We start from the raw sequence: 27300 nt of genomic DNA, 5'->3' as shown, positions 1-27300 counted from the left end.
ACTTTACTTTCTTCCTTTCCTTCGGTCACCTTGTAGAAGGAAACACAAGGAAGAGTTTTCAATCGTTCTTTGAACGGGAAGTTTCACGACCTGGGAGATGGGATTTTCATGAACACTATGGATTCGTTTTTTGGGATGATTTCCAGCGTGATACTGTATTAATCTGTTGCCAAAGGAAACACTTTATAGTTTTCTCATTAGTGAAAGGGCTTTAGAAACATGTTTGAAGGAAATGATCCAACTAACAAAACAAGCAAAACCTCTCCATGCACTTCACATGCTCCATGAAAAGTGCCTGCTTCATGAAAACAACACCTGTAGAGCTAACTGTTCAACCTGTTCAACAATCTCCTTAAAAATCCTTCTTCATAAATGCACATCCTCCATGCCTTTCTATCTTCTGACTGCTAAAAAATTAAATTCAAGGAAATGAGAAAAAAAAGATATGTTTAAACTCATTTGCTTAGAAAATCACCTTTCACTTCTTTGAGTGTTTAATTATACAATTCATAAAGCTGGAGAGTAATATGTAAAACAGACATAGTGAGGTACCAGAGTCCCAGGTGGATTTCCAAGGTCACACTGAGCTTGTCTGCCCTCAGAGGGCTCAGCAACTATAAAGCTGAAATCAGATATTGCTGCATTTACCTCCGTCTTCTTTCATTCTTTTTTTCTTATCTAAACTGCCAACTTTAACAAGCTTCTGTATAAAGCATACACCTTACACATTCCGCATCTAATTTACTTGAAGAATATAGAGTTTACAGAATGAAGAACTCAAAAGCCAGCTACACTTTATTTTCTGTTTGATAGGCTGTCACGGTGCTTTCCTCTTGCAACTTTCCTATTGCGTGTTTCCTTTCATAACCAGTCAGAAACACTCTAGCAAGGTCAGTCGAGGCCTATGCAAAGAACTGTGCTTTCTAAATAGGATATTTTCCTTTTAATTTTCCAAACCCACCTACATTAGCACTTACAATTATAATTAAGCAAATAAATTTCAGAGAGCTAGAAGATTAGGAAATTACTAATTGCAGATTAGATGCACTATTGCAGTATAAATTACTCCTTCCATGTCTTTTCTACAGTCCAGCAATGTTTTGGTTTGTTTTTTTTTTTCCTATGTGTATCTTGCAGTAACACGTATTTGGGTTTGGTACGTTTGTGGACATTTTTTTGATTATAAATATACATTATGTATAAGATGTGTATCTGCAGATAAGGACATTTAACTATATGTAGCTACATTTACACAGTCCTCTCTCAAAATTCAAGTCCCACAGTATCATAAAAACTCAAGGCCATTTCATGATAAATGCTTTCATGTTTGTATAAGCTCAATAAAGGATTCCTGTTTATTTGTACAAGACCTTTCAAATCATGTTTTCAAAGTCCAGACCTCCACAGTGGTTTCAGGATTCTATATGACAAAATGCATGCTACAAACAACTGATGATATTGCATTGTTTGTGGTCCAAGATAACAATGTGTGTTGAGAGAAAAGTTTATGTTTCATACCACTTCCATCACTGATGTCTACTAGAATATTATTTCAGTAATAGGGCTTCATAAATTACACAAAAGAGTTAAATAGCTAATAAAGAGGGAGATCCCAGAAAGCTCCAGAAAATTTGATTTCAAAACCTAGCCTTTCCCCAGCAATCTAGAAGTATTTTCCTCTTTTTTAATTCCCACTTCAATGAAGTTCAAAGTTAAATTTTATATCACTGTTTATGGCAACCTAATAATACTTAGTGAAGGCACAATTGTTCTGATGCTTTCATTTTCAGCAATTCAGTACAACACATCTTTATAGCCTGAATTTTGAAGAGCAAAAAGTCAACCAAATCAAAGTTACAACAAATGTTTCACTGTTAAAAAAGTAAACAGAAGAGGAACTGCCACAAGAAGTGTCTGAAGCCAAACAAAAGAATATAAAAACATGTGAGCAACACCTGTGGCTTCATACTTTAAAGAGGCCTAAATAATGAATTTTACCACACAACTGTCTTCTGTAAGCAGGAAGAACACAGTTTGCAATGATCTCCTAAAAAGCAGAAGGTATGTTATGCATAACTGAAGAGCAGGAAAGAACAATAAAGATACTGGAAATCTTAGTACTGCTGCTAGTAATAGGCACAGAGAGACTTTATAGAGGATTATATCAATTTAGGACCATGTTTGCTTCTACTGGCTAAAGCAAGCATCTGATTAATGGATTAATCATTAGAGAAATAAAGGTGAGCAGAAAACTGAAGTAATGCAGATCATCTCTCTGTTCCTGACTTTTTCTGGATGACTTACACAATAGCTATAAAAAAAACATAAAGGCAATGTCAAAAGTGTAAACAGCATGAGCCTACTGCTTCCTAATAAATTGAAGTATCTTTTCATTAAGTTTTGTTTTCAGGAGAGAGAATTATAGTAGCAGAGCTATAGAGACAACCCAATTTACCTAAATTATGGCAGTCTGTTACTACAGCAGAAAACAGATTTCCTGCTGAAGAAGGACAGCCCTTTCCTTTGGACAATTTCCAGCAGTTATTAGCTTATGGCCACTTCACCCACACCCCCCACACCCCCCATCCCTTGCACATATCAAGGAAGCAGGTTCTTCCATTGGAGGTCACAGCCATGGTCCTAAATTACCTCTTCCCATCCATGAGACAGAATCTTCATTGATTAAGGACACAAATTAACTAGAACACCAGAAGAGGCTGACATTATAAGAAACCACATCAAAGTACATGCAAATAAATCTCACTGACAGCACTGACAAAAGAGAGGCACTGTCACACCTTCACAGGCCTGGTAAGGGTGCCCCAGTGTTTTGAGGTCAAGCCCATGATGAAAAATCTCAATCTACATTAATTTGCAAAGACCAGCCCTCTTCTACTTGTTGTTTTTACTAATGAAAGGGACAATCCAGTTAATTAAGGCCAACTTTCACTTAAGTACTCCAGATGCCACATGAATCTGCTGTTAATCTCGCAACATGAGATATCAAGTGACGGTTGCTCACTGCAGTCTACATGACTTATTAGCACTCAGTGCTGGAAAGCTGGAGTCCTGTCTCATTGGAAGGAGGCAGCGTGGCAGGATAGAGGGTAACAAGAATAGAGTACTAATAAACACAATTTTAATTTCAGGGTAATTCAATCTGGTTCTTTTATTTGAAGGGCAATACGAAAGAAAAGTCTGAAGTTTTTCAGCTGCCATTTTTATAATTCACTTTCTGTTTAAGGGGTAAAAAAGATTATCAAAGTAAGAGCCTTATTTTGAGACCTAAAAACCAGGAACTGTAACTCAAAGAACACCAGTCATACACATAACCTTGGAGAAATATTGCACAACTCTGCGCCAGTACAGTACAGTGCTAGTTGCACTAAGCTCCAAAACAAAACCACAGGATTTTGTTTCAAATAAAAGGCAGGAACCAATGGACCCTCCACTGAATTAGGAATTCCCAGGAGATAACAAAACCTCTGTTTCTTAGGAGGCAAAGGGAACACAGGTGGAACCTCTCTGAAGGGACAGGATTGGTTAAGCATGGCAATCAGGATGGTGGGAAGGGAATTTTGCCTTTTTTCCCAGCCAACATCTGTAATGCATTAAAGAGCTTCTCTCTATATTTTACATCTCAACCACCTGAGTAAAACTGGATTCAAAGAAAGGGTGTCAACTTTCCTTTATCTTCACCAATAAAACTCCATTCAAATACCACTGATTCTGAATAAATTACACAGAAGAATTAAATGGCAAATGACTGAGACATTGTAATCTGTGTCTCATAACACACATTAATAAGTTTTGAACTATTCCAGTTTAGTCTGATGCAGAAAAGCATTCCCGTAAAAATTTTAATCCTGCTTCATATATGAGTTCTTAAGAAAAGGTAAATGAATTCCTGTGGGTATCGACCTCTTCCTCTCTCTCTGACACACTCTAATACAAATACTATGCCTATTTTGCATTGTGCCATAATTTTGAAAGCATTTACAGGTTTTCTGGCATGCTCTAGAGGAATTCCACACTTTGTTTCCAGCACTTGTCTCTTTAAGTATCAGCTGGCTTTAGGCACAACAGTACCTAGTCTCCTAAAGTAGGTGAATATAAACCTGGACTTTGCAGGGCTCTCTTGAGAAGTCTCGGTCTATCAGTCATGCAATGCCCCTAGGGAAGTTAGCTTCTTCATTTAGCTAAACTAGGTGTGCAATGTTGAATAGCATGAATATTTCATCTCTACCTTTTTCTCCAAATAAAAGAAAAAAAAACACCACATTAACTTAGACATTCTCCTATCTTCCCTTTTTCTACCCAGTGTCTAATAAAACCAGTGGCATCTTCTGAAACATAGTGAAAGCACACACCCATTCTACAAGCACTTTCCTAAAACAATAGAGTTTGACTTAGAGGAGTTAAACAGCCATAGCTTGTTGCTTCCCTGTGCTAAAACAACCCCAATTGGTTTGGACTGTTGCAACAAAATGAAGAGGCAAGGCTGAAAGGGTGGTAGCTATTACTGGCGGATGTGATTAGCAGTAGCAACCATCGGCTGCTCTCCGTCATCTCTTCTGGAGCAACAGCAAACAGGGCTCTCCAGGTCACTTCCCAGCTCTCTCCAACTCAGCCCTGAAGTCTTCTCCATGCATGTTCGAGAAAACATTGTGAAGATACAATTTTGACCACAAACTTAGAGAAAAAATCCCAAACTCCAACATATTTAAATATAATAATGCAAGATCTGACCCGTGGTCAAACTGAAACAGCTGGAGTCAAAACCGTCTTGGTTAAGAACAACTAACAGACCAGTAAAAGTGAGAAGAAAACAAAGTTGTTTCAGTCCAGTCACTGGAGCAAAAAATTCACTCACACTTTGAAAAAGACACCACCACCACTGCAAGGTGATGGCTCTCTCCTGGCTCAAGTGAGCTGCTTACCCTTGTGCTCTCACAGCTGTTTATACATGCCCATGAATAACTGGATCAAGAACTGAAAGTCCAACTGACGTACCAAAAATAAGCAACCGTCAGATTTTAACCCAGACCAACTCCACGTTCCAGACCAAAGATGTGAATGCTGTGGGATATGTGAACAAACAGCAATAGCGCACAAGGGCAGGGAGGGTCTGGTGTTTTGTTCTGGGTTTTGTTTTGGAACAGGAAAGCAATGCTTTTCTTAACTACTTCTAGCTAGAGCAGAGGCAACAGAAACATCTTTTAACTGACAGACATATATAATAGCTTAGAATAGCTTTGGCAAAGTTATGCCAAAGGAATGCTTAACACCTGTTACAGTCAGAATATTCCTCTGTAAAAGCAAAGCTGTCTTAGAATTCTGATTTGCTGGATGTTATCTGCTGGCAGTAATGGTGACGTAAAGATGATGTGAATCAAGGAGAAGAAATTAAAAATTGAAAATTTATTTTCTCCAACTGAGAGCATTTTGAATTTCATTCGACTGGGAAAAGAACACAAGAAAAAAAAATTCCAAAAATAAATGCAATTTTCTTCTTTAGCAGCAAGAACATAGATCTAAAATTCTTTAAAGTTATTAGAGCATATAAAAAAGCCTTCAAACACAATGTATTTTTTGTTGGGAACATACCCGTATGGGGAAAAGTAGAAATGTCCCCCCATATCACTGTATGTAGAGAAATCATAGTCCTATGTGTCTTATAGGAAGCATATAGCAAGACATCTACTGGCATTTCATGATGTACAGTAATGTGTTTGTGATTCTCACAGGATAATCCAGCAATCAGCTGTTTTAATCTTAAGACTTTTTAAACTTATAAATAAACGTGAAAGAACATTGTTGAAAAATGAGTTCTTCAACTAAAGCAGCACTGCATTACCATGAATATTTTTAATGAACTTTTCCAAAGCTCTCATGTTTCAAGAGAATGAAAATAGTGCATTGGAATTAAAAAAGGCCAGTAAATGTCCATACAAGCATGCAGGAAAAAAATAAAGATTACATTTTCAATATTAGCATAATTTTCATGATTACTGTGGTTTTGTTTTCTTGAACATTACAAGTGACAGCAAATAACCATGAAAGAGACTTCCATTTTTTATTATTTAAGAGCTCTGGACCCAATTTGTCTGTTTCACACCTATGTCAAGAGTTAACTCCTATTTGTGTCAGCACAATAAACAAAAGTGCAGCCAAGCCCCTCAGGTCTTAACTTAGTTTGAAATAAAATTTCACAAATTCCTGCTGGTAAGAACCATCCTGGTTTACAACATTTAAAGAGAGAGCTGCGCCTGTTCAGTCATGATGAACACACATCATGGCTCTATTCAGCAACAGCAGCAGCTGTTTCAAGGGACATTCGCATTCAGAAAGAACCTTCTCACACCATCCCCTGCTAAAAAGCAGTTCCCGTACTCCACAGAAATCTGTTCCTGTTTTAACTACAGCTTCAGGTCTGGAGTGATGTCATTAGCTGAGAATCTTCTCCAAGTTTCCTGGTCTTTTGACTGCAGAGTAAAACTGAAAACTATTATACCTCTGATGTGCAGAAATGAGTCTGCAAGTGCAAATAAAGCTGTATGTTTTATTTCTAATAACACAAAGTTATTCAAGCTTGTTTTACAACTTCAGAGCATCAGTGTTCATCATGGTCTCCCCCTCAGTCTTGCAGGTAGAAAACCTGCTGCTGAGAACACATGCTGAATCAATGCACTCCTGAACACCTGGGTAATGCACCAATATACAGACAAAAATGTTCAAAAAATAACTTTATTTCTAGAATTCAAATGGTAAATTCAATGATTCCAGTAAATGCAAAATTACATGACATAGGAACAAAGGGAAAACCTAGCTATGAATAAGTTTCCCAGGAACTTACTTTCACCCTAATTCATACATATGTTTAATTCAAAGGCCAACATCAGAATTGTCATGCCCATCCAATAAGCCTGGGGAGAAATAACTTTTTCTGGCAGCGTACCAGAAGCTGTGCACTGATTACAGTGCTGAAGCGGTGCTCAAGTATGGATCATTTCCCCTGGATCCACCATGACTTAGTGCATGGCTCTTTACTACATCATGCACAAAGAACGGAGAAGCCATAACACTTCTTTTATCCCCTGACAGTACAAGTGGGGAATAGGGCAAGAACACATAAATCAAGGCCAGAACACGTGCTGCCTTATTCACACTGTCCACATACCAAGAAATTAAATATCCTTGAGAGTAACCTTGAAGTTCTTTAAGCACCTTCAGCATTGGTATCAGTACACTTCCATATCCTTATAGTGCAATAGGAATAAGAAGCTTCAGCCTTTCAAGTTAATACTATTTTCCTGACCCAAATGCATCATATTTTTCTTTTTTTTCTGCACTTAGTCTTGTCTGAAGAAAGCAGATGATATCAACTGCTGTTAGTGAAATATTTTAGGATAGCCCCCCCCCCCCCCAAGCAAATAAACAAACCAACCAAAAAAACCCAGCAAAACAAACCCACAAACCCCCAATTTTGTTTTTTTTTTAATCACAACCTTTGCAAGTGCATGCTTCCAAGAACTTTCTTATCTATGGGTAACCTCAGCCAAACAGCGACCTGCATACTCTGGCTATAACTAAGTAATACATTCTGTTACACATCTGGAAGAAGCATGCCAATGTTTCAGCTACAAGTCAGCTCACATGAAGTTCTATTACCACTTGGGGACAAGGCTGCTTAAGATCACAGCATCACTCTGGTCAAATGAAGTATCATATGAAAAGTGCAGACCATGACTTCCTGAAACTCATTCAACACAGAAAGGTATTCAAATGGGTTTTCTCAGCACAAAGTGGGAAACATTCTTGGAGAAGACTCCATGAACACCTGAAGACTTTCTCAAAGTTTCAGGCTGGAGTAGTTTTCTTTATCTATTAGGCAGAATTTTAAGGGCCTTGAATAGCCCTGGACCAATTGCACGCAATGACTGAATCTGGAATGCCTGTGAGAAGAAGCTTAAGAGGGTTTATCTATTTTACATGTTATTAATAATAACTGATTTGGCACTAACTGGGCAGCCTTACAAGACCTTCAACAATGCTGCCCTGTACAGGTCGTCACAGAGCTGCCCCTGTCCATGGTACTTGGCCAACCATGGGCCACAACATCAATGACTTTGGCTCTAGGTGGCAAATCCGACCGCACAGCTGTTACGTCAGGTTTGGACAGACATGCTCTACAGTTCTGTTGGCCAAAAGCTGGCTTTGTTGGCATGGATTAGTGAACAGGATTCAGGTTTTCTTTCCCAAAAGACCTACTAAGGTCTTAGCTCAGCCAAGGTGCTCCAGAGATCGAGGATTCTAGGTGAGAGAAAATGAGAGACAGATAGAGAACTCACAACTAGTTTATTAAAATAGGAAAATATAGAGATAGTAAAGGATACAGTAAAGGATACTTCTGATGTTTGGTTATCTTACCAACCCCAAGGACCATGTAATGATGATCAGGAAACCAGCTCCGAGAATCATCATCACAGTGCGAGGTGGAAGGCTCAACCTTAGTGGGCGTCCCAGTGGAGGCATTGCTGACTTGGGTGGTATGAGATTCTGCCTCCACCACATTGCATGAGGCATGGGCTTTTATACTGACAAAAATGCACACTCATTCCCACGCAGGGGGCCAGCCTACATCCGAAGAAGTGGCCAGCAATACCTAGAAATGTCTCCAACCATGGACCATGGGGTGGCATGTGTTAGCAACAATAGATAATGGTCTATGGTGAAACACACACAGATAGAAAAGTACTGTTTGTCCGCTTTGGCTCCTCTCTGGAAAGTCCTGCTTTGACTGCTCCCCGGAAAGTCCAGCTTTGGTTCCTGCCAAGAAAGTTCCATTTTAAAATGCTCCAGAAAAGTCTCCAACTCTTGGAGACCTTTCTAGATATTGCTGGCCACTTCTGATGTAGGCTGGCCCCCTGCGCGGGAATGAGCGTGCATTTTTGTCAGTATAAAAGCCCAAGCCTCATGCAATGTGGTGGAGGCAGAATCTCATACCACCCAAGTCAGCAATGCCTCCACTGGGACGCCCACTAAGGTTGAGCCTGCTACCTCACTCCGTCATGATTCTCGGAGATGGTTTCCTGATCGTCTTCACAGGGTCCTTGGGGTTGGTAAGATATACACTCTTTAGAAATATTCTTTACTGTATCTGTTAGATTCTCTATGTTTTCCTATACTAATAAACTAGCTGAAAGTTCTCTATTTGTCTCTTGTTTTCTCTCACCTGGAATCCTCAAACTCTGGAACATAAGGCAATAAAGCTAAAATCCCTTGAAATGACAATTCTGTTATCCATGAATGGCAGTAATGAATGGCAACTAAAGCCAGCCTTTGAAAACAAAGGGCTTTTAGGTGTCATTCAGCTCCAGTGGAATCAAACACATAGCGCGAGTCTTTTCTGACTGAGTCCCATGTGGCAGGCAAAATCCTGTCCTGAGTAGCCTGACAGTCCTAAGCATATCAGGACAGTTGCATGCCAGTTCTCTGTGATCCAAATGTCCTTCCCAACTTGCTTTTTTAGAATCAGCATGGCTAAAAGGTATGTGCATAGGGATGGTTGTTTCTATAAATCACTAGAAAACTGTCTCCTAATCTTACGTTCTTTCATGCATTCTATTTCCTACTTGTCTATAGAGATCTAGGGAAATGTGACATTTACAGTACATAACATGGACTTCAAATACAGGAGCTTAGTCTTCCTGAGATGTCTCTAAAATCAAAGAGAAAGTTTTGCTCTTCTACTACATGATTCAGCGGACCATTACACCCACTAAACACATGAAGGTGCCATGGCTTTTTATAATAAGCATTAACTATGCTTATCAGTTGCAGCAATAAGCATGTCACATCACTAGGATTCCCAAGAACTGAAAATGGTAGTCTGAGATGTTTATATTCTCTGGGTTCAGGAGCAGGTTGACAGGGGTTTGAGTGATACGGTTTAGTGTGAGGTGTCCCTGCCCATGGCAGGAGGGTTGGAACTAGATGATCTTAAGGTCCTTTCCAACCCCAACTCTTCTATGATTCTGTGATTCTTCCTAATTTCATTCCATCCCTCTCCCCTCCCCACCCTTCCAATTGCAGTGAAAATCACTGAAGGACAAATAATTTTAATCAAGCTAACTATAAAACAGCTTATTCAACCTCTTCAAGAAGAAAGAGACTAGATTCATTGTTTGATCGAAACGACCATGTGTATTCATACCAAAACTTTCACCTAGGCAGGTGATAACATATAGAAGGAGGGAGATTAAGCAGGAGGAAACAGGATATTGCCCAGTGTTGGCTGAAGTCTTTAAGACCTCACCTGTCATTTAAGTAAACCCACTCAAGACATACTATAGATATACTAAATCCTGAGTATCACTTAAGTGACTCAAGTCCATCTGTAACAGCAAAGGCATCTGATGGCACTCCTGCAGTAAACAGCAGTATTTTTAAAGACACACCATTTCAGGGAACTGTGAAATGTCAAAAGAAAAAATACTAAACTGCAAAAGAAAGTCTGTCCATCCCACACTTTCATTAAAGGCAACCTTTAGGATCTGCTCTTAAACAGTAATCTGTCCTGTGGAATGTTAACACTCCTTGGCTTCCCAGCAGCAGGGAGATCTTTATGGAGATATCTCAGTAACTGATATACCATTTTCCTTCCTTAATGTATCCTTGTAGGCCTGATACAATGTGAAGTCACTCAGTTGCAACTCTTAAACTCCTCTCTATATTGTCTTTCATCCAGAGATTTTTCGATTACTGAGCAAGTTCAGCATTAATACACTGCACCACTCCTGTAGCTTACTAATTGCTTTCTGGAAACACCAACCTGAGGGACTGAAACGTTCCAGCCATAGTCTTAAGTCCATAGGCCTGTGGTCTTCCCTGTCCCATATACCCTGAACACACCCTCTATTTTTTTTAAATCACTTTCACCATCTCCAGAAGAGTGTGTGGGGGAACCAAGGTACTTACAAGGGTAGAAGAGGGAAAAATATTTGCTCTCTCTTTCAGTCAACAAATTAAAAGAGGTAAAGGGGAAAAAATGATTTAATTTGCATGGTACCTACATCAGTAAAATCTATTCACAAAAATCTCTGGTAAGAATCTTCAAACAAAGTGATGAATTACTGAAACCCCCACCCTAAACAACAGAGGTACTGTATTTTTGGCAACTAGTGCAACCCTGCAGTCCCATCTTGCAAGGGATCTGCAGCTGGACACAGCTTCACGGCACAGGCTTTAGCATCAGGAATTTAAATGGAAAAAGTTGGAAATGCCTCACACACTGAAAAAAGGAAAAAAATCCTTCTTGCCTGGAAATATAGTGAGAAAGAAATCATGTTACAGATAATAAATTCACAGTTTATTAGTCCCCACTTTTTGAGAAAAATTGGATAAAACCCCACTAAGCAGGCAGAGAGTCCCAGACACATATTTTCTCCCTCCGGCTTGCAGAGGAAAGACACAATAACCTGTCTGCTTTTCCATGGCACCTCTGCTCAACCCCTGTCCGCGCATCTGCTGACAACCTGCATGTTCACTAGAGGAGTAGGAGGATGCCTGACCACATTTCCCTCTCTTCACTTCAACACCACCGTCAGTGGGACCAGCCCTGCATATGGGAAGTGGTGGAGGAAGAGAGAAGGAAGGAAGTAAGTTGCACTGCCAGTCAGTAAACTGGTCCTTCTACTTCTTTATAAAGCAGCAAAAAAGGAGTTCCAACTTTTGTAATTCAACCTGTGTACACATGCAGCGATTAGCTACTTCTTTCCGAAGAGGCATGTGCTACTCAGGGCTATGCAGAGGAGCAGACAAACAGGAACCCTCCACAGCAGCAAACAGAAACTTTAATATTCCTGTATGCTCACTAAGATTATCCCTCCCTGTCATCAGCCTACAAATATTGTTGTTCTTAGACACATATGTACGAACACAGCATTTATGATAGGTATAATAATGGATACTGTACTAATACGTACAAGTCTTAATGGCTCAGCTTTTAAATTCTTGGATTGTCTGTTTTTTTAACATTCTGCTGCAGTAGCAATCAGAGGCTTAAAGTAAATCACTGCCTCATGATAAGGAACTATTTTAAGAGTTTACAGTCCACTGCTCCCATTTTCTATTGCATCTATAAGAACATGATTGACAGAAATGCATATGCATGCACATTTGTAAAAGATACAGACAGAGCTAAGATGTAACTTAAAATAATCCATACATATCTGGGTATTGAAATTAACCCTGAGGACAGTTGAAGAATCTCATTTTTGACATGTCCTTATGCCACACAATAGTCATCTTCATGAAGTAACCAGCAGCACTTTCCAATTATCCTACACATTTGCCCCTACCTCCCCCTCTCCTCTTTTAAAGTCCTTAATTTTCCCTGCTTCTGTATCAGCATAAAGCACTCTGTGTAGCACCATCACAAACAACTGTGGAAGCAACTATTCTTGAAATGAGAATAATCAAGCTATTTTCCAACCATATTTTACAGTATTTTATGTGCATATATTCAAACCAAGTAATTCATAATGAAATCATCAGCAGCCGCATACTTTGTGCAAGTGTTCATGTCTGTGCCGGCTTATGACTATCTTTATTTTATGCACATTTTCACCCTCTAATGGATCAGTTTTTGAATGCTTTCAGGCTACAAGATTACTACAAAAAAGGCAGAAAAACTCTGTAAAATGCTTCTACCAGTTGGAGTCGGTACATTGTTTTCAAGACTACTTCATGAAGTTTGAGTAGTTAAATCATATAACTTCCACAATGGCTTTAAAGGCCCCTGGGACTACTTCCCAAGTACTTATTCTTTGCTTAGTAGCTAAGGATGTACATTTTTCATGGTTCAGTTCCTCATTTTACACAGGGTCTGCACAGATTGAGGTGTCACATTTCATGGGAATTTCACGAAGCATAAAAAAACCTGAAGATTCATTTTCATGAAGACAGAAAACAACCCAAAGCCTCCCAGCCTCTGTCAGCTTCAAAAACAAGGGAAATCCATAATTTTATGGTGGTGTTATTCCTGAATTCCATGTAGACCATGAGAACCCTATATCCTCCTCATGAGCAGTCCCAACATGAAAGGCCATTTCTTACAACGCACAGAGCAAGAAAAAGCTCAGTTTATTTGTAGATGTGTAAATTACTATGGGGTAGTTAAACTTTTGAACTCAAATTTCTTTCAGTGCCAATTCCCATCCCAGACTGGGAGGACTTGCACTGAACGCTGTGTGTGAGGACCATCTGGGTCTGCTTCCAGATGGATCATGGATCAGAATCACAACCAGGGAAAAGGGAGGGAGGAGGAGGAAAAAGAGGAGGAAGGGGAGGGCAGTGCTTGCTCCATAAACTAAGGGAATGCTTAAGGTTATGGTTGGTAGGAAGCTCAGTGTAATTCGTATACAGATCAAGTCTAATAAATATGACTTTTTAAATATGCAGATGAAAAATGGAGAAAGGAAACACTAAAAGCATAGAGAGGATATTTCCTCTCTTTTTAAACTGCATGGTTTCCCAGGTCAAACTCTCCCAGCTACCCTTGTACAAGTAAATAAATGTGTTTAGTCTTAAAGAGATACTTGCAGAAGTAAAAGAGGATTCAGCTACTGAGCAAAGGAGGTTTAGTGTTGATATTATTAATCATAATATAATGAGCCCCTTTTTCTGGTACAATGGAGGGTATTGTAATCTCATTATTTCTAATCTAAAGAGTTCATGAATCAGGATGCTAAATCCATTTGTATTTTATCATTCCATCACTTTTCAAGACACAAAAAGAGGCACATCTTGAGGTTTCTGCAGAGGTATATTTTGTGGGGCTTTTGATTATTTTTAATACCTACTACAACAAATAGCACCTACAAAGCTCACTGATGGAAAGCTGGCAGCATAGCCCATTTCACAAAGGGACCTGGCATGGCTGCATCACAGTGATGCTCAGCAGTGCTGCTCATGAACAGGTCTTATTAACACAGGGACACTAATTTGCTACTAATCTGCAAACACAGCTGTAGCTTGTTTGGTTTGGTGGGGTTTGTGTTGGGATTTTTTTGGTAGTGGTGGTGAAGGACCTAGGTTGTATCCCCATGTGGAGCTTCCCCATACTATGTGGGTGTAACAACTTTCAGGTGGAATTCTGTTGGTATGGTTTCATGGGAACTGCAATGCCTTCATGGGAACTGCACTCGGATGTTCAGCATAAAATATGTGATATGGATGCTCAAATCCCCACAGGACAGGTGGGGTTGAGGGAACTGGGGGTGTTTGCCTGGAGAAGAGTCAGGGAGGACCTTATCACTCTCTACAAATACCTGAAAGGAGGCTGTAATGAGGTGGGGTCGGTCTTGATTTTCACCACATAGGATCCACAGGTTTGATTTTCAGCACATAGGGACCACCAGCTCCTCCTTCAAGTATTTCATTCCTGAAGAGTGTCCAGCCTTCCTGGACCCATTTGTCCTTCAGTAGGGTTTCCCAAGGAAGTCTGCCAACCAGCATCCTAAACAGGCCAAACTCAGCCCTCCAGAAGTCTAAGGCGGAGGTTTTGCTGACTTTCTTCCTGACTACTCCAAGGATAGAAAATTCAATCATTTCGTGATCACTTTACCCAAGATGGCTTCTAGCCATAACATCGCCCACCAGTCCTTCTCTGTTTGTGAACAGCAAATCTAGCCAGGCACCTCCCCTAGTTGGCTCACTAACCAGCTGGGTTAGAAAGTTATCTTCCACACCCTCCAAAAACCTCCTGGATTGTCCCTTCTCTGCTGTGTTGTACTTCCAGCAGACATCTGATAGGTTGAAGCCCCCCACGAGAACAAGGGCAAGCGATCATGAAACTTCTCCCAGTTGTTTGCGGAACACTTTTGTAGTTTCATCCTGGCTAGGTGGTCTATAACAGACTCCTACCAGGGTATCTGCTTGGTTGGCCTTCCCCTTAATCTTCACCCACAAACATTCAGCCTTCTCACTCACAACACTGATTTCAAGGCAGTCAATTCACTCCCTGACACACAACATAACTCCAGCATTTCCTGCAGAAAAGTGTGCTTCCCCATGCTAAAGGCTTTGTAATACCTAACCTTGAATGCACAAGGCCAAAGCCACATAATCTATCAGAGAGAGGGAGGAAAGTTCAAGAGCACTGGAAGCATTTGTGTCCTTGTAGTAACGAGGGCTCTTTTTGATTAAAACAGCCAGCAGATTCCTGGAAATGGATCATCCCCCTGTTAAAGACAGTACACTTGCAAACCCCAAGCATTCCCAGTAGCAGTTGGCTCAATGCAGAAATGCCACTGGCTCGCTGATAACTTCATGTCTGGCTTTCAGAACAAAAGGGTTATCAGCAGCAGCTTCCACTGCCTGCTTGCAAAACCTCACCCTCACCTTCAACTTCCTCTAGCTCCTTGACATCTTTGGGCACACAGTGTCCTGGTGACAGACAGTAACCAGATGGTCTACTACCATCCTGCATTGGGTCGCTTCAGGAATTTAATCTGATTTCCCAGAATATGCAGCACAGCCCTTCGTTCTAAAGTTGGCGTGCAGGTGGGAGCACATGCCTCTGGCTTTATAAATAGGCCTAACCACTGGTGGCTTTGGTACATGTCTGTGATTGAGCTGTTCGCCTGTCACTTTAGAAAACCTGACCCCTGCCTGGGCATTCATCAGTGGTTCTGACCAAGTGGTGGCTCCTGTGCACATTTGACCATCCTGTCAAATACCTTGGCACCTCCTAATTCCAATGGCAAAACTGTTTTCTGCTTTAAAACCAGTAACTTATACAGTGATTTATTTCCACTTTTTATTGTTGTCAGCCAAATTATAATTATTAATTTAAAAAGCTGTTTTTCTTTCTCAATTCCCAACAGCACTGGCTAAATAAACAGAAAACAGGAAGACTGACATAATTCTACCAATTATTTAATTAGTTGGTGCTCAGACATGGCATGTCATGTATTGCTTTCTCATTCTGTGCAAGAAATAGAAGAGCTCAAAATTATATCCAAAGCATCTTCAAAATTACAGTGAGATTTATATTAATCCTCATCAGTAGACATTTTCATCTATCTTTCACCCATATCCGTTTCTTTTTGAATTTTTAAGCAACATCCACCATACTGCAATATTACAACTGGGAAAGGAACTTTTAACTTCAGTGCTATGAGTAAAGCTCACCAAAAGTTAAAAAAAAAGGAAACGGGAGGAAGGAAAGCAAGCATGTCTCCGCGGGAAAAAAAAAAACGAAAACCTCAAAACACAGTTTCTTTAGATATTCATAATAATTAAAAGGAGTGTAGAAGAATAAATTTGGGCTGAAGAACTAATAAGTAAGGAGGAACAAAAGCTGTTTTCTAAGCTAATCTTTCAACAGCATAATTCTCAAGAGAAGCCCTGGCTACTGTTGGTTTAGGACCCATAGGCTATACATTGACAAAAGGGAATGTTCTGGGAAAGGTACTATCAAACAACCCTAGTTCAGGGAACCCCAGCAGAAATCTACAGTGACTCCTTAGCACTCAACAATAAACCATCTGGATTTCTCAGTATTGCACGCAAAAGCTACACTTATCTTCTCTTCACTTACCCATTAAAGTAACTAAAATTTTCATGACTCATATTTAGTCATTTTTTTTGGCAGCTCGGTCTGCCTTGAACCAAGTTAAATCCACTAAGCAGAAATCCACAACCAGGAAACATTAGTGAAACAACGCAGACCTGTGGAAAAAGCAAAGCACTGTACTCAAGAAACAACTTGTAGCTCGAAACTCATTGAGCCACCTACAACCCTTACACATATACATATATTTCCAACCTATTTTCCCTCCTAAGTCCAAAGCTATTACTTGAGGAGTGTAAGCAAACAAGTTCACAGGAAACACTCAGAAATCACTCAGGCTGACGGGCAGCCCCATATGGGTGAGACACGGAGCCAGAGGAGGCAATGCTGTGCCTAAGGCTGCCATTTACTGTCACAAGTCCTGAAAACCGGGTTAGGATCACAAGAGGAAAAGAGCGAATTACACCAAAGGTGCTGGAGAAATGCAGCCAGAACACGGAAGTAAGGAGAAATCCTACCCCTTTATGATTCAGGTTAAATGCAGTGAAAACAAGGAATATATATTCCACTCCAAAAGGATCTGTCAAACAAGGATACAACAGCAGCAAGGCACAAAAAGTCTAGACAAAGATGTTTGTTTTTCTTTGTTTGTTTGTGTTTTTTTTTTTTGTTTGTTTTTTAAATCTCTGTAACTTTGAGTTTAAAGCTTATGGGACTACCTCAGTCCTAACTATGATGTATCTTGAGTAAAGTTGATTTTCACCTATTCACCAGTACTCCAGGCTTAGTAAAATGCAACGCTGCAATAATACACACAACACTCGCAAAAAAAAATTCCAACCAATCACTATAGCCTTCCAAAAATAATATACCAGAAACACTCTTACATGACGTATTTAATGTTTCTTTTCAGCACCCTCCTCAATGTATTTGGATAAGATTGTCTGGCTACACTGTACTTCCAAACCTATCTTTATCTCATTGCACACGCAGACCTATTCAGAAAGTACACACTGGCTCCTGGAACTGCAAACCAGCTGACATAATCTTGGAGTTGTAACAAGCTTTGAACTTCCTGAACAACAATCAAGACAAAATTTCTGAAATAAACCCCACATCACACAGAAAAAACGTGCTATTGTAAGAGATGCCAGGATACACTACCCAAAGAGAAACTTCAGCTTCATGCACCAGCAAAACAGGGGAGAAAATACCAATACCTAAAAGGTTTTTAGCTTTACGACATATTTCTACATGGTTACTTTTTGTTGTTTTATTTGTTTCATATTTATTTTCAACAAGCTGTCATCACTTGTTAATAACAATGCAACAAGATGAGGTTGCAGTTTATTTAGTATAATGCCGTGGATATTGTCACTAAGGCTCTGTTTTATCATTCACTGTGAATCCAGCGGAAAAATCTGTAACTTCAGACCATGGACACTGAATTCTTGAGAGCCAAGAAATACAACAAGAAACAGACCACCGTCATCTCCCTGAATTCTGGATGCATTAGGGTGCATCCTTAGTCATATAGATAAAGTTTCATTCCTGTTTGTTTGTTTGGCTTTTTTAAGAAAAGAAAAACTAAAAAAAGCAATCAAAGGGAGTTTTAATTCTTCTCAATCCATACTTGGGTGATGTCACTGGGATCTCAGTAAGAAGATACATGTGACAGTGTGGTGAGATCACTCAGATGTGACTGATTTCTCTGGTTATCAGTAGATCATTGGGTCACCGGTGAGGCTTAGTGCCCTGGACCTTATCCGTCACTGGAGCACAAGAGCTGCGGGGCTATCCAGATAATAAGGCCACTTAGACTTTACACTGCTCAAGTAGTGTAAACCCCTATCAGGCTTCCTTGTTTTCAATTTTCAATATTTGCCTGAAAACCAGTTGAAGGGCAAAGACATCATCCAGCCACAGTAGGTCAATACCAAGATGATAAAGGAACAAGCCACTAGACTGAAGGCCAGACTGTCCTATACAGCACTTTTACTTTGCTCAGAATTTTCTGAGAGCATCCATGGCCATTTTTCTCCATGAAACTTTTTCTTTCAGCTGTAAAGAAAGTCTTTTTTCTTTCACATGTTCCTGTGTCGTGGTCTAGTTTCAGTGTGGTCAATATTCTTTTAGTTTTGGTAGAAGCTACTATGTAAGTGCACTTATACCACTGCACAATTACTGACTTAGAACATAATTTCTGTGGTACTGGTTTGGTTTCTTTCATACCCCCAAAAGCTGGTATTTCTGCAGCCTAATCTTGAAGTTCTTTGCATGAAGCCATACTTACTATTTGCATCCTCACTTTCTATAAATTGCATTTCTGGTTCTTCCAAGATCCTTCTCCTTATGTTTGTATTTGTCTGACTCCTCAATTTGCAGTTTGAGTTTTGGCAGCTAAATACATCAAAGTGACATTTTTAAAGGCAGCTATATATGTTAGTCTAAGAATATTCAAATGAGCAGTCTAACACAACTATGCATCCATTAGCACTCTCTATTTACTACAAGACCATCCAGCAGCAAAGATCCCTTGGTGCGACTGTTCTCCCCTCGCTCATAACCCCTTGAAATACTGTAGGAACTCTTGAGTTTGCAGCCTGGGTTTCCTGGTTAGATAAAAACTATATATATTCATTTGGGCCACATTACAGTAAATCAGCACTCTGTTCCAGTGACACACCTTTTCAATATCACTCTCCAAACCTTACCTTTGCCAAGTTATCTTTTAAATGCAGAGAATAGAGTGTAAGCATCTGACTAACTGTTTAACTTCAAAATATGGAGTCAAAACTTGTTTTCAGCCAACTGACCTTAAGATATGACTGTCTCACTGTTTATACCATAGCTACTAATCACACTCGGGGAAGTTATTTCACTTTGTGCCCTTCAACATTTACAATTATCTGTTGAAAGTTTTAGAACACCTTTTCCTTCTTGGAATTACAGATTTGCAACATAATCCACAAGAAAAGCTGGGTAACACAGAGTCTTTCAATATGGACTTGAATTTTTCCTGCTCAGTGGTATTGATATTCCCCCCCTGCCCCCCCCCGATTTTCCTACATAACATGCAAGAATTGGGACCAAACTGAGAAAGATATTCCAAGACATTTAACACGGATGTTGCAGCTGACCTCTGAGAACTTCACAGCAATAAAACAACTTTTGGGTGCACTTCCTTTACCTCTCAGGATGTAGTTCTGATAATTCTGGTCAGCTTCTGCTCCCACTTTGATTAAGCAAGTCAGACCTTCAGCGACAACAAACTCATGAACCAAGTCCTTGTCATCCTGTACAGGAGAAAGGAAAAGCCGTGTTAGAATTTTAACAGATAAAGACACAGGATATATCATAATGTAGAATGAAATGCATGTCTGCAGAACTGACTTTATGGTTCAGTTGATGCAAGTAAGTTGATATGAAGGTCTATTAAAAATTAAAAGCAGAATTCTGAATTTTAAAATCAGAATACAAAATGCAAAGCAAGAAAAAACAAGCTTTTACCTGTAAGTCAACTACAGAAGATTAAAAAAGTAAAACACGCCTTCTGACTTTTTCATTAAAGACTTGCAGACATTCTCATTGATACTATAAATCTCATCATATCGCATAAATAGATATCCCTAAAGTACTGGGATCAATAAGAGAAGGCCATCTCTATGCCTCATCATAATTCCAGTTTCAGTAATTTCAGCGCATAAAGCAAAACTTTAAAACTGGTGTTTATCACAATGTGATATTATATTCATTATCTTGATATTAATCCATTATATTTAGACTGGGAAAATATAGTGTTGAATATAACACCACTAGTAGATAATATTCCTACACTATAATGGAAGACACAGCAAATGTAAGAGAAAACACCTCTTGCCATTTCATGGGAGTTTATAGTGGTTAAATTGACTCGGGGTTTTTTTTAACCATCAGTCCTATGCTCAGTGAAGCAGAATGACCCCATATCACAGGTATATGTGATACCAGGGAGAGGGAGGCTTTGCTGGACATTAGATGCATACTACTATGACAAGGGACTACAGAGCACCATATGTAAAGCTTGCCTCCTCCTCTTGCAGAAGGTACATGCAGCCAAAGAAGAGGCTACTACAACCTTGATTAAAGAGCACTTAATGAATTAGCCATGCAAATTAGCACAAAACCAATTTAAAATATTAATGGAAAAGAACAAATCTGTGGACAGTCACAGTTGACGAGTTCCTTCCTTCAAGTATTTCTAATAAATGCTTTCATACACAGCAGCTTTCCAATAACGCAGCCCTGAGAAGCCAAGATCCAGACAGACAGTTTTGTTGAGAGTGATTTCTGAATTCACTGCAAACGCTTAGAAAACAGCCAAGGGAAAGAAAAATAATGAAGCCCCTTTCAGTGTGACAGTTCACGGACTACAGATTGCTTTCAGCCTGACAGTTTATTTCGAATGAATTTCCTCCCTTCACCAGAGCTAATGCACGTAATTCTTAAAGGCTAACCAAATGGGATATTTAAAACTGCAAGATGAGCTAGCAATTTGTGAGAAATTTAGAAATCTTGAGGAAAACATCTGTTTAGGGTTTCAGAAGGTCAAATTGTTAAAACCATTTCCAAGTATGTTATACAGTCATGTATAGTTATGCAAATTTATCACATTATCCTTTAAGAACTATATAGAGAAGACATAAAATTATTCCCTACATCTTTGCAGAAGCATGTCATAAATGCGTAAGATAAAATTCATCACTGTGCACACTTGAGATAAAAATTTTACTTTCTTGTTAGCCTAAATATTTTATCTTTTGAGAGTGTTATTTGTTCTGTAGACAGATTAAAACCTTGATAATATTTCTGAAGAGGTAATAACTTTATAAACTCCAGAATTACACTAGGGCACTCCAGATACAAGCACACAATTTTATGAAGACGACCAATTTTCTCTATCTGTTTTCCATACTCACAAGCTAGTGGGACTGTTAGTAAAGCAGAGGAACCGTACACTGACATTCTACCTGTTAATACAGATGGCGCTAATAACATCCTGATTTCCTCTGTCTTACGTAACAGTGTTTTAAAGGTACATGAACAGATACCCTCTCCACTGCAGCTCACGAGGGACTTCCCTTTGCTGTTCCAGAAGAGAACTGAAGAATTAAGATGGTTGTTTACACTGAGCAGCTAAGGACATCTTTACAACAGGGGACCTTTGGCTGGCATTGAGGTTGCTGTATGTTTGGCCAAGCTGTTAACCTAAATAGCATGTCCTCATGCATGGGGCAGGGGCCTAGGAAGAGGCAGCCAGAGGATGTGGATCTCTGCCTGTCCATCCTGAGCAGTGGCTTCTGGCAAAGCCCTTCCCAAATGCCACCAGTCAGAGGAGTGAACTTTTATTTCTGAAGCCACTTATCTCAAGTTAATTTGTGCAGAAAGTGATGACAAAATTCGCATGCTGAACTTCCAGAACAATATTTTACCACAAGTGGAGTCTATGAAAAATAAGAAAAGGACCTAAGATAAAATGCTTTCTGACGATCAAAGCCATATTTCAGGTTAATTCCCCCCACACTTGGGGTACTTGATTTATAATCAAGCAACTAAAAATACATGCATAAATAAATATGTATGCATGCAACACACAAATCCAAATCACTGGATAGCAAGCAACATTAAAGCTCATTTTTGTATGATGAAGAGCTACTTCCAACAGAGCAGTGAGGCAGAACCATACCCAGGGGCCCCACAGGAGCCCTCCCTGGTGCACCAGGCAACTGCTCCCTCCCACATATCCCTTTGTGTATGGTGTTTTTTAACTCAAAGAAACTTGAGTAACCTCTTGTTCTTCAAGAATTTTGAATATTTTTTTCCCTAAAACTCAACAGAGAGAAACATATCCCTGGAATTTGTCAGCTAGGCCTAAAGCGAAGTATATGCAGGGTTCAGGTAAACTAAGACTACATGCCATAGCAATTCACAAGGACACTGTATGCCTAGAAAGTGTTACTCTGCGTGTTAAGGTAAATGGTTAAAAACTCCCTCCTACTGGAGAACAAATGTGACAGATTTCCTCGACGCAGAGTGGGCAGTGGTGAGAGCAAGGACATGGAACAGAAAGGACAGGAGCATGCAGAATTTAGAAAACCTAATAGAAATTGGTAGCACAATGTAGAATCAAGAAAGCTGTGGGGAAAACATCCTCCAAAAGAGTTTTTATACATATCTGATGACAAATAGATACATCTTCTATTGGACAAGACTGCTGTCTAATTTAAGAGAAATTAGATATACAACAAGATAAACTATTGAATGAAATAACCACAATTCTTTTTTTTTCAGATGGCAATGGCGTCCTAGCTCAGAGCACATTTGCTTGTCTTTAAATACTCTTTTATTGATATTTGACACTGATTTTGCATCAAGTGTGTTTGCATCATCCTTGAGTTGAAAAAAAGAAATTAAAAAAAAATCTATCCTGGACTGACTCAGAGTGAAATGAGCAAGACTGGAAAAAAAGAAACAGGAAAAAGGAGGAATAACTGTGGTCAGTGGATTTAGATGTTTTTTAACAGACCTAACGTTCTTGTTTGGGAAAAATAAAAGACTTCTGGATGATACTAAAAGCCCTGTCCTGTGGTAGTGAAATTAACAGTAGCTCAGTTTGAGAGACCCTCAGATTGAACCAAAAACTGAAATAAAACTCAACAGCAGATAGCTGTTGACATTCAAAGAGAGGTAAAAACTGAAATACCCGTTGTAGCTTTAGGATGTTCCCCATAATCTTGAATAGTGAATGCACATTAGGGTATTACCTGGGGAAAAGTTAGCATTTCATTCTCAAAATACCTCATGCTAAAGATCTGGTTTATGTTGGTGAATTTCTATTTATTTGTTTATTTAAATTTTTAACAAGGCCTATGCCAAAGCAAGTTGTGAGACCTGCCTTCTGGAACTCTTTCAAAGCAGCTGAAGGAGTAAACCACTAGAGCACAGAATCACCCTTGACTGAAAGGAGATATATTGCAGGAGAACAGCAGAGGAAATGAAGGGCATGAGGGACTCTAACCAGACTGCTTTTGGAAAGCACTGAATAAACAAATCAAATCTGAATTAAAAAAAAGGCCTTTAAGGTACTTCTCCTTTCCCAAATAAAAGGGAAAAAGACGGTGTAATGAAGTGGAGTACAAACACACCATGCTCTAGACATAAATCTGAACTCAGTGCATTATCTATCCCATCATGTATATATGCTGAGAGGAAAGAAGCAAACATCTGGAATGTGCAGCGAAAGATGAAAGGCATCCAAGCTCATACATTCTACATTGAAAGGAGAATGTTTACATCAATTTTGGTCTAGGATAATCTTTTCAGACCCATTAACTCACTGACTTGCCAAGTTAGGTGACCTCAAGAGTAAAGGCTACTCTCTAGCAGTGGTAAGAGGTTCAGGTTTCCAGGAAGAGAGCATTCATTGTATGGAATATACGGTGTGTGTGTGTGACTATGATACGTGTAAGTAGCTGCCGCATGTGTGTGATAACAGTTAAAAGGAGGCAGGGGAAGGTTGTCATTTGCTATGAAAATGGACTCCTGTACTAATATTGCAAAGATTTATGACCCCTTAATCAGCAGGCATGAAGGTACTGATGAGAAAAGCAGCAAAACACAGGCAAAGCTCTCTAAGCTTCCTGCTAAGCTCCTGCAACCATAAAAATTGTGCAGTGACACAAAGGCTGGCTACTTAAAGTCTTCAGGAAAAGTTACTGTTGGTCTTCCCAGCTATTTATATTTTATGCGTTCATTCACAGACTTGGATAGATCATGTCTCCTCCTTTCTTTAGGCATCTCAGAGGAAATTAAAAAAAAAGCTAAGGTATGTCACTTTGTAACAGAGCTCTATTTTTGTTCAATGTATAATGAAAAAGACATTAAATATATTCAAACTGGTGAGTTTAAAGCTTGCATGCATGGTTGAAGAAACACACAAATCATACTTTTGTTTCCATAGCTCAGCCTGGCTGTTAAAAAGACCCCACAAACCTTATTATCAAGCAGTCTATAAAGTACACCTATTTGCCACTAGCAGAGTAGAACGTGTAGGTAGGATTCCCATCCGTCTTACTTGTTCTCGAGTCTCTGTACCTTTTGATATATGCTCTAATGTAGTTTTGTGAGGTTTTATCTGAAGGTGGAAACTGAAGCCGTTTTTTCAATGAACGGTACTTGCAACAATGCATCTTATCTGATGTGCAGCTTCCATGTGCAAATATAAACTGTTTGCAAACTGCTAAAGATAATAAATCTTTCTGAAACCTGTTATTTCTGTGGGCCATATGTTTGAAAACTTTTACCCAAGCATGATCATTTTCATGCCACAAGAAAGTTGCTTTGCTTCCTAATAGGAAATTAAGGTTTTCAAACACAGCTTCTCAAGGGGATTTTTCTTGCTATTTATTTAAGCCAACTAGTATTGCTCAAAGTTCTACTCCAACCATTTGAGGAGACTGGGTTAGCAACTGAATATTCACATTTGGATATGCACATACATATTTCTCTCTTACGTGGCTAACAGCTGTGGAGAGTACTGTCTTTCCAAGGAATCATAACAAGATGCTTGTCTAGATTTCCACCAGGGAGAACTTCATTTTTATATATTTTTTTTTTTCCCTTTCATAAGCTATCTCATTGTTTCTGGTTGCTTGAGCATTCCCATATTTAATCCTATGCTGTACAATTCTCTCCTGTTTCTGTTACAAAAGTTAAACGCAGCACATTTTATGACAGTCATTTCTTTAAATAAGGAACCATGGGGTTCCCCAGCCCATGCTCACCACATGACATGTTACTGAGTGAGCCAGCAATCACATTCTGTATCGACTAGGCTTTCCAAAATGCAAAAGTTGCTATAATCCAGCCTTGCAGTGAGAGAAGCAAAAGCCAACAGGATAGCAGCCACAGCCACGAGAATCTTCTTTCTGAGCTTTGTCGACAAGCTTACAGGAGGGGACTCCACTCAAACTGAGCTTCAGCAGTTGATGCACTTCATCCTCTGTCTCAGTAAGAACTTCCTGCTCTGCTCTGTCACTCTATGACATTCCTGTTAAAACATTTAAACTCCAACTCTCAGACCAGCTCCGATTTTGTCTGTAGACCAAAATCAGCAATTTCACAAGGATATACTGCATTCACATTTTAACATCGTAATAACTCACCTAGGCAAAAAGATAAGATGCATACAGACAACTGACTGTGCAATGCAGTGTAAGAGGAGAAATGCAACCACTGCCAGATTCTAAGAGAAGGAGCATCCTTGTGCACTGACTGAAATCTTGTGGGACAAGATGCTGGCAGCACAACAATACAGTGTCCTATGGGCAGAAAAGGCTCATTCAGACACTGCCCAGCTCCTAAAGTAAAAATCACTGTTTTTTTAAGAGGGGGAGCTAGGGAATCTTCACTCATTGCTATGTTCATCTATGAAATTGTGTGCTGGGAAAGTCTGCCATCACCACTCCACGTTAATACATCAGAGCAAGGTCCCCTCAGAAACGCTGTTCCTCAGATTCCCCTGCCAGGAATATACACTGCACACAGCAAGGAGGCAGAACTGAAACAGAAATCCCAGATGATTATGCTCAATGTGAAAACAAACAAACCAAAAAAAAAACGAAGGAAAAATACATGGATCACTTCAATGCCAGTGTACTCACAGAAAGCACTTCTCCCCCCCAAAATAAATGATGGAATTATGGCCACTCTCTTTAGAAGCAAAGACATTTTTTCACCCTTTTTTTTTTTCTCTTTAAATCTCTTGCAAAGTCAAGATAGGATCACAAAGTTCAGCTGGTTTTAGGAGGATTAAGGTTTAGGGATTAAGCTTCATTCATTTGGGGATGTAAATTAGCAGCAGAGGGACAGCAGCTGACTGTTGAGGAAAGGGAGGAAGGAGGAGGCAGGTCAAAGAGCAAACCATGAGCGACTGCAGGCTTTCGCTGGCATAAATCTCAAATGACAATGCATCTGGCGCTCCACCACAAGAAAGTAAAATGCAGGACTATTGCCCAATATACTTGAAAAGCCTCCTCTGTTGCTAAGCAAAAAAGGCAGAAGGATAAAATCTGGATTTCTGTTAGCAATAGCATCAATGATGGGTAAGTCCTCATTCGACCCTTTCTTCTCTTCCTAGTGCAAGGAAAATAGAAATCTACTGATCTTCTTTCCTAAGTATTCCTTTAACTATGACAAACCCTCATGTATACAAAAACCGCTGAAACAACCCTATAGTGTGTTCCTAATGAGACTGCCCTGGGCAGCAGTAGCAATGTGGCTGCCCAGGGCTATAACCAGAATGCACTTCCACTACCTGAGAGACTTCATGTCCACAGGTTCCCTATAGAATTTCAAATGCTCTGCTCCAGTAGCAACTAAAAAGTAACAGCCAATTCCTCCTCAAAGTCTGCATTAGAAATATACCACAATAAAGTCTCCACAAGGATATTTTTAAGTATCGCTACCCACCTTCAGTATGCATTGCATCTGCTTAAGTTACAAGCAAAATTATTATTCCCACTGACAAGACTACAATGATGCAGTAATGTATTATGCTGTGCTGCATTAGCAACAGAAATCCCAGACCATTCCTGGAGTCGAGCTTTTTTACTGGCTAAGCAACAGGTTGCATTTTATAGATCAAGATTGGCTTGCAATGTTTGCAGTTAGAAAAGCTCGTG

The 27300-nt window shown here is 39.5% G+C and overlaps 1 protein-coding gene across 14 annotated transcripts in view; it reads right to left on the bottom strand.

Annotated features, from left to right (window-relative positions):
- The window catches only part of FHOD3 (formin homology 2 domain containing 3), a 373808-nt gene that overhangs the window by 166583 nt on the left and 179925 nt on the right, over window positions 1-27300 (bottom strand). For all 14 annotated transcript variants that reach the window (XM_062610938.1, XM_062610941.1, XM_062610937.1 and 11 more), the window contains exon 5: window positions 19770-19875. In XM_062610938.1, the coding sequence (XP_062466922.1) occupies window positions 19770-19875 (106 nt within the window). The remainder of the gene's footprint in view (window positions 1-19769; window positions 19876-27300) is intronic.

Source organism: Pezoporus occidentalis, unplaced genomic scaffold (assembly GCF_034315485.1).
Source record: "Pezoporus occidentalis ecotype Australia unplaced genomic scaffold, CSIRO_AGI_Poc_V1 ctg15, whole genome shotgun sequence".
Lineage (NCBI taxonomy): Eukaryota > Metazoa > Chordata > Aves > Psittaciformes > Psittacidae > Pezoporus > Pezoporus occidentalis.
This window is presented reverse-complemented; position numbering and strand designations above follow the sequence as displayed.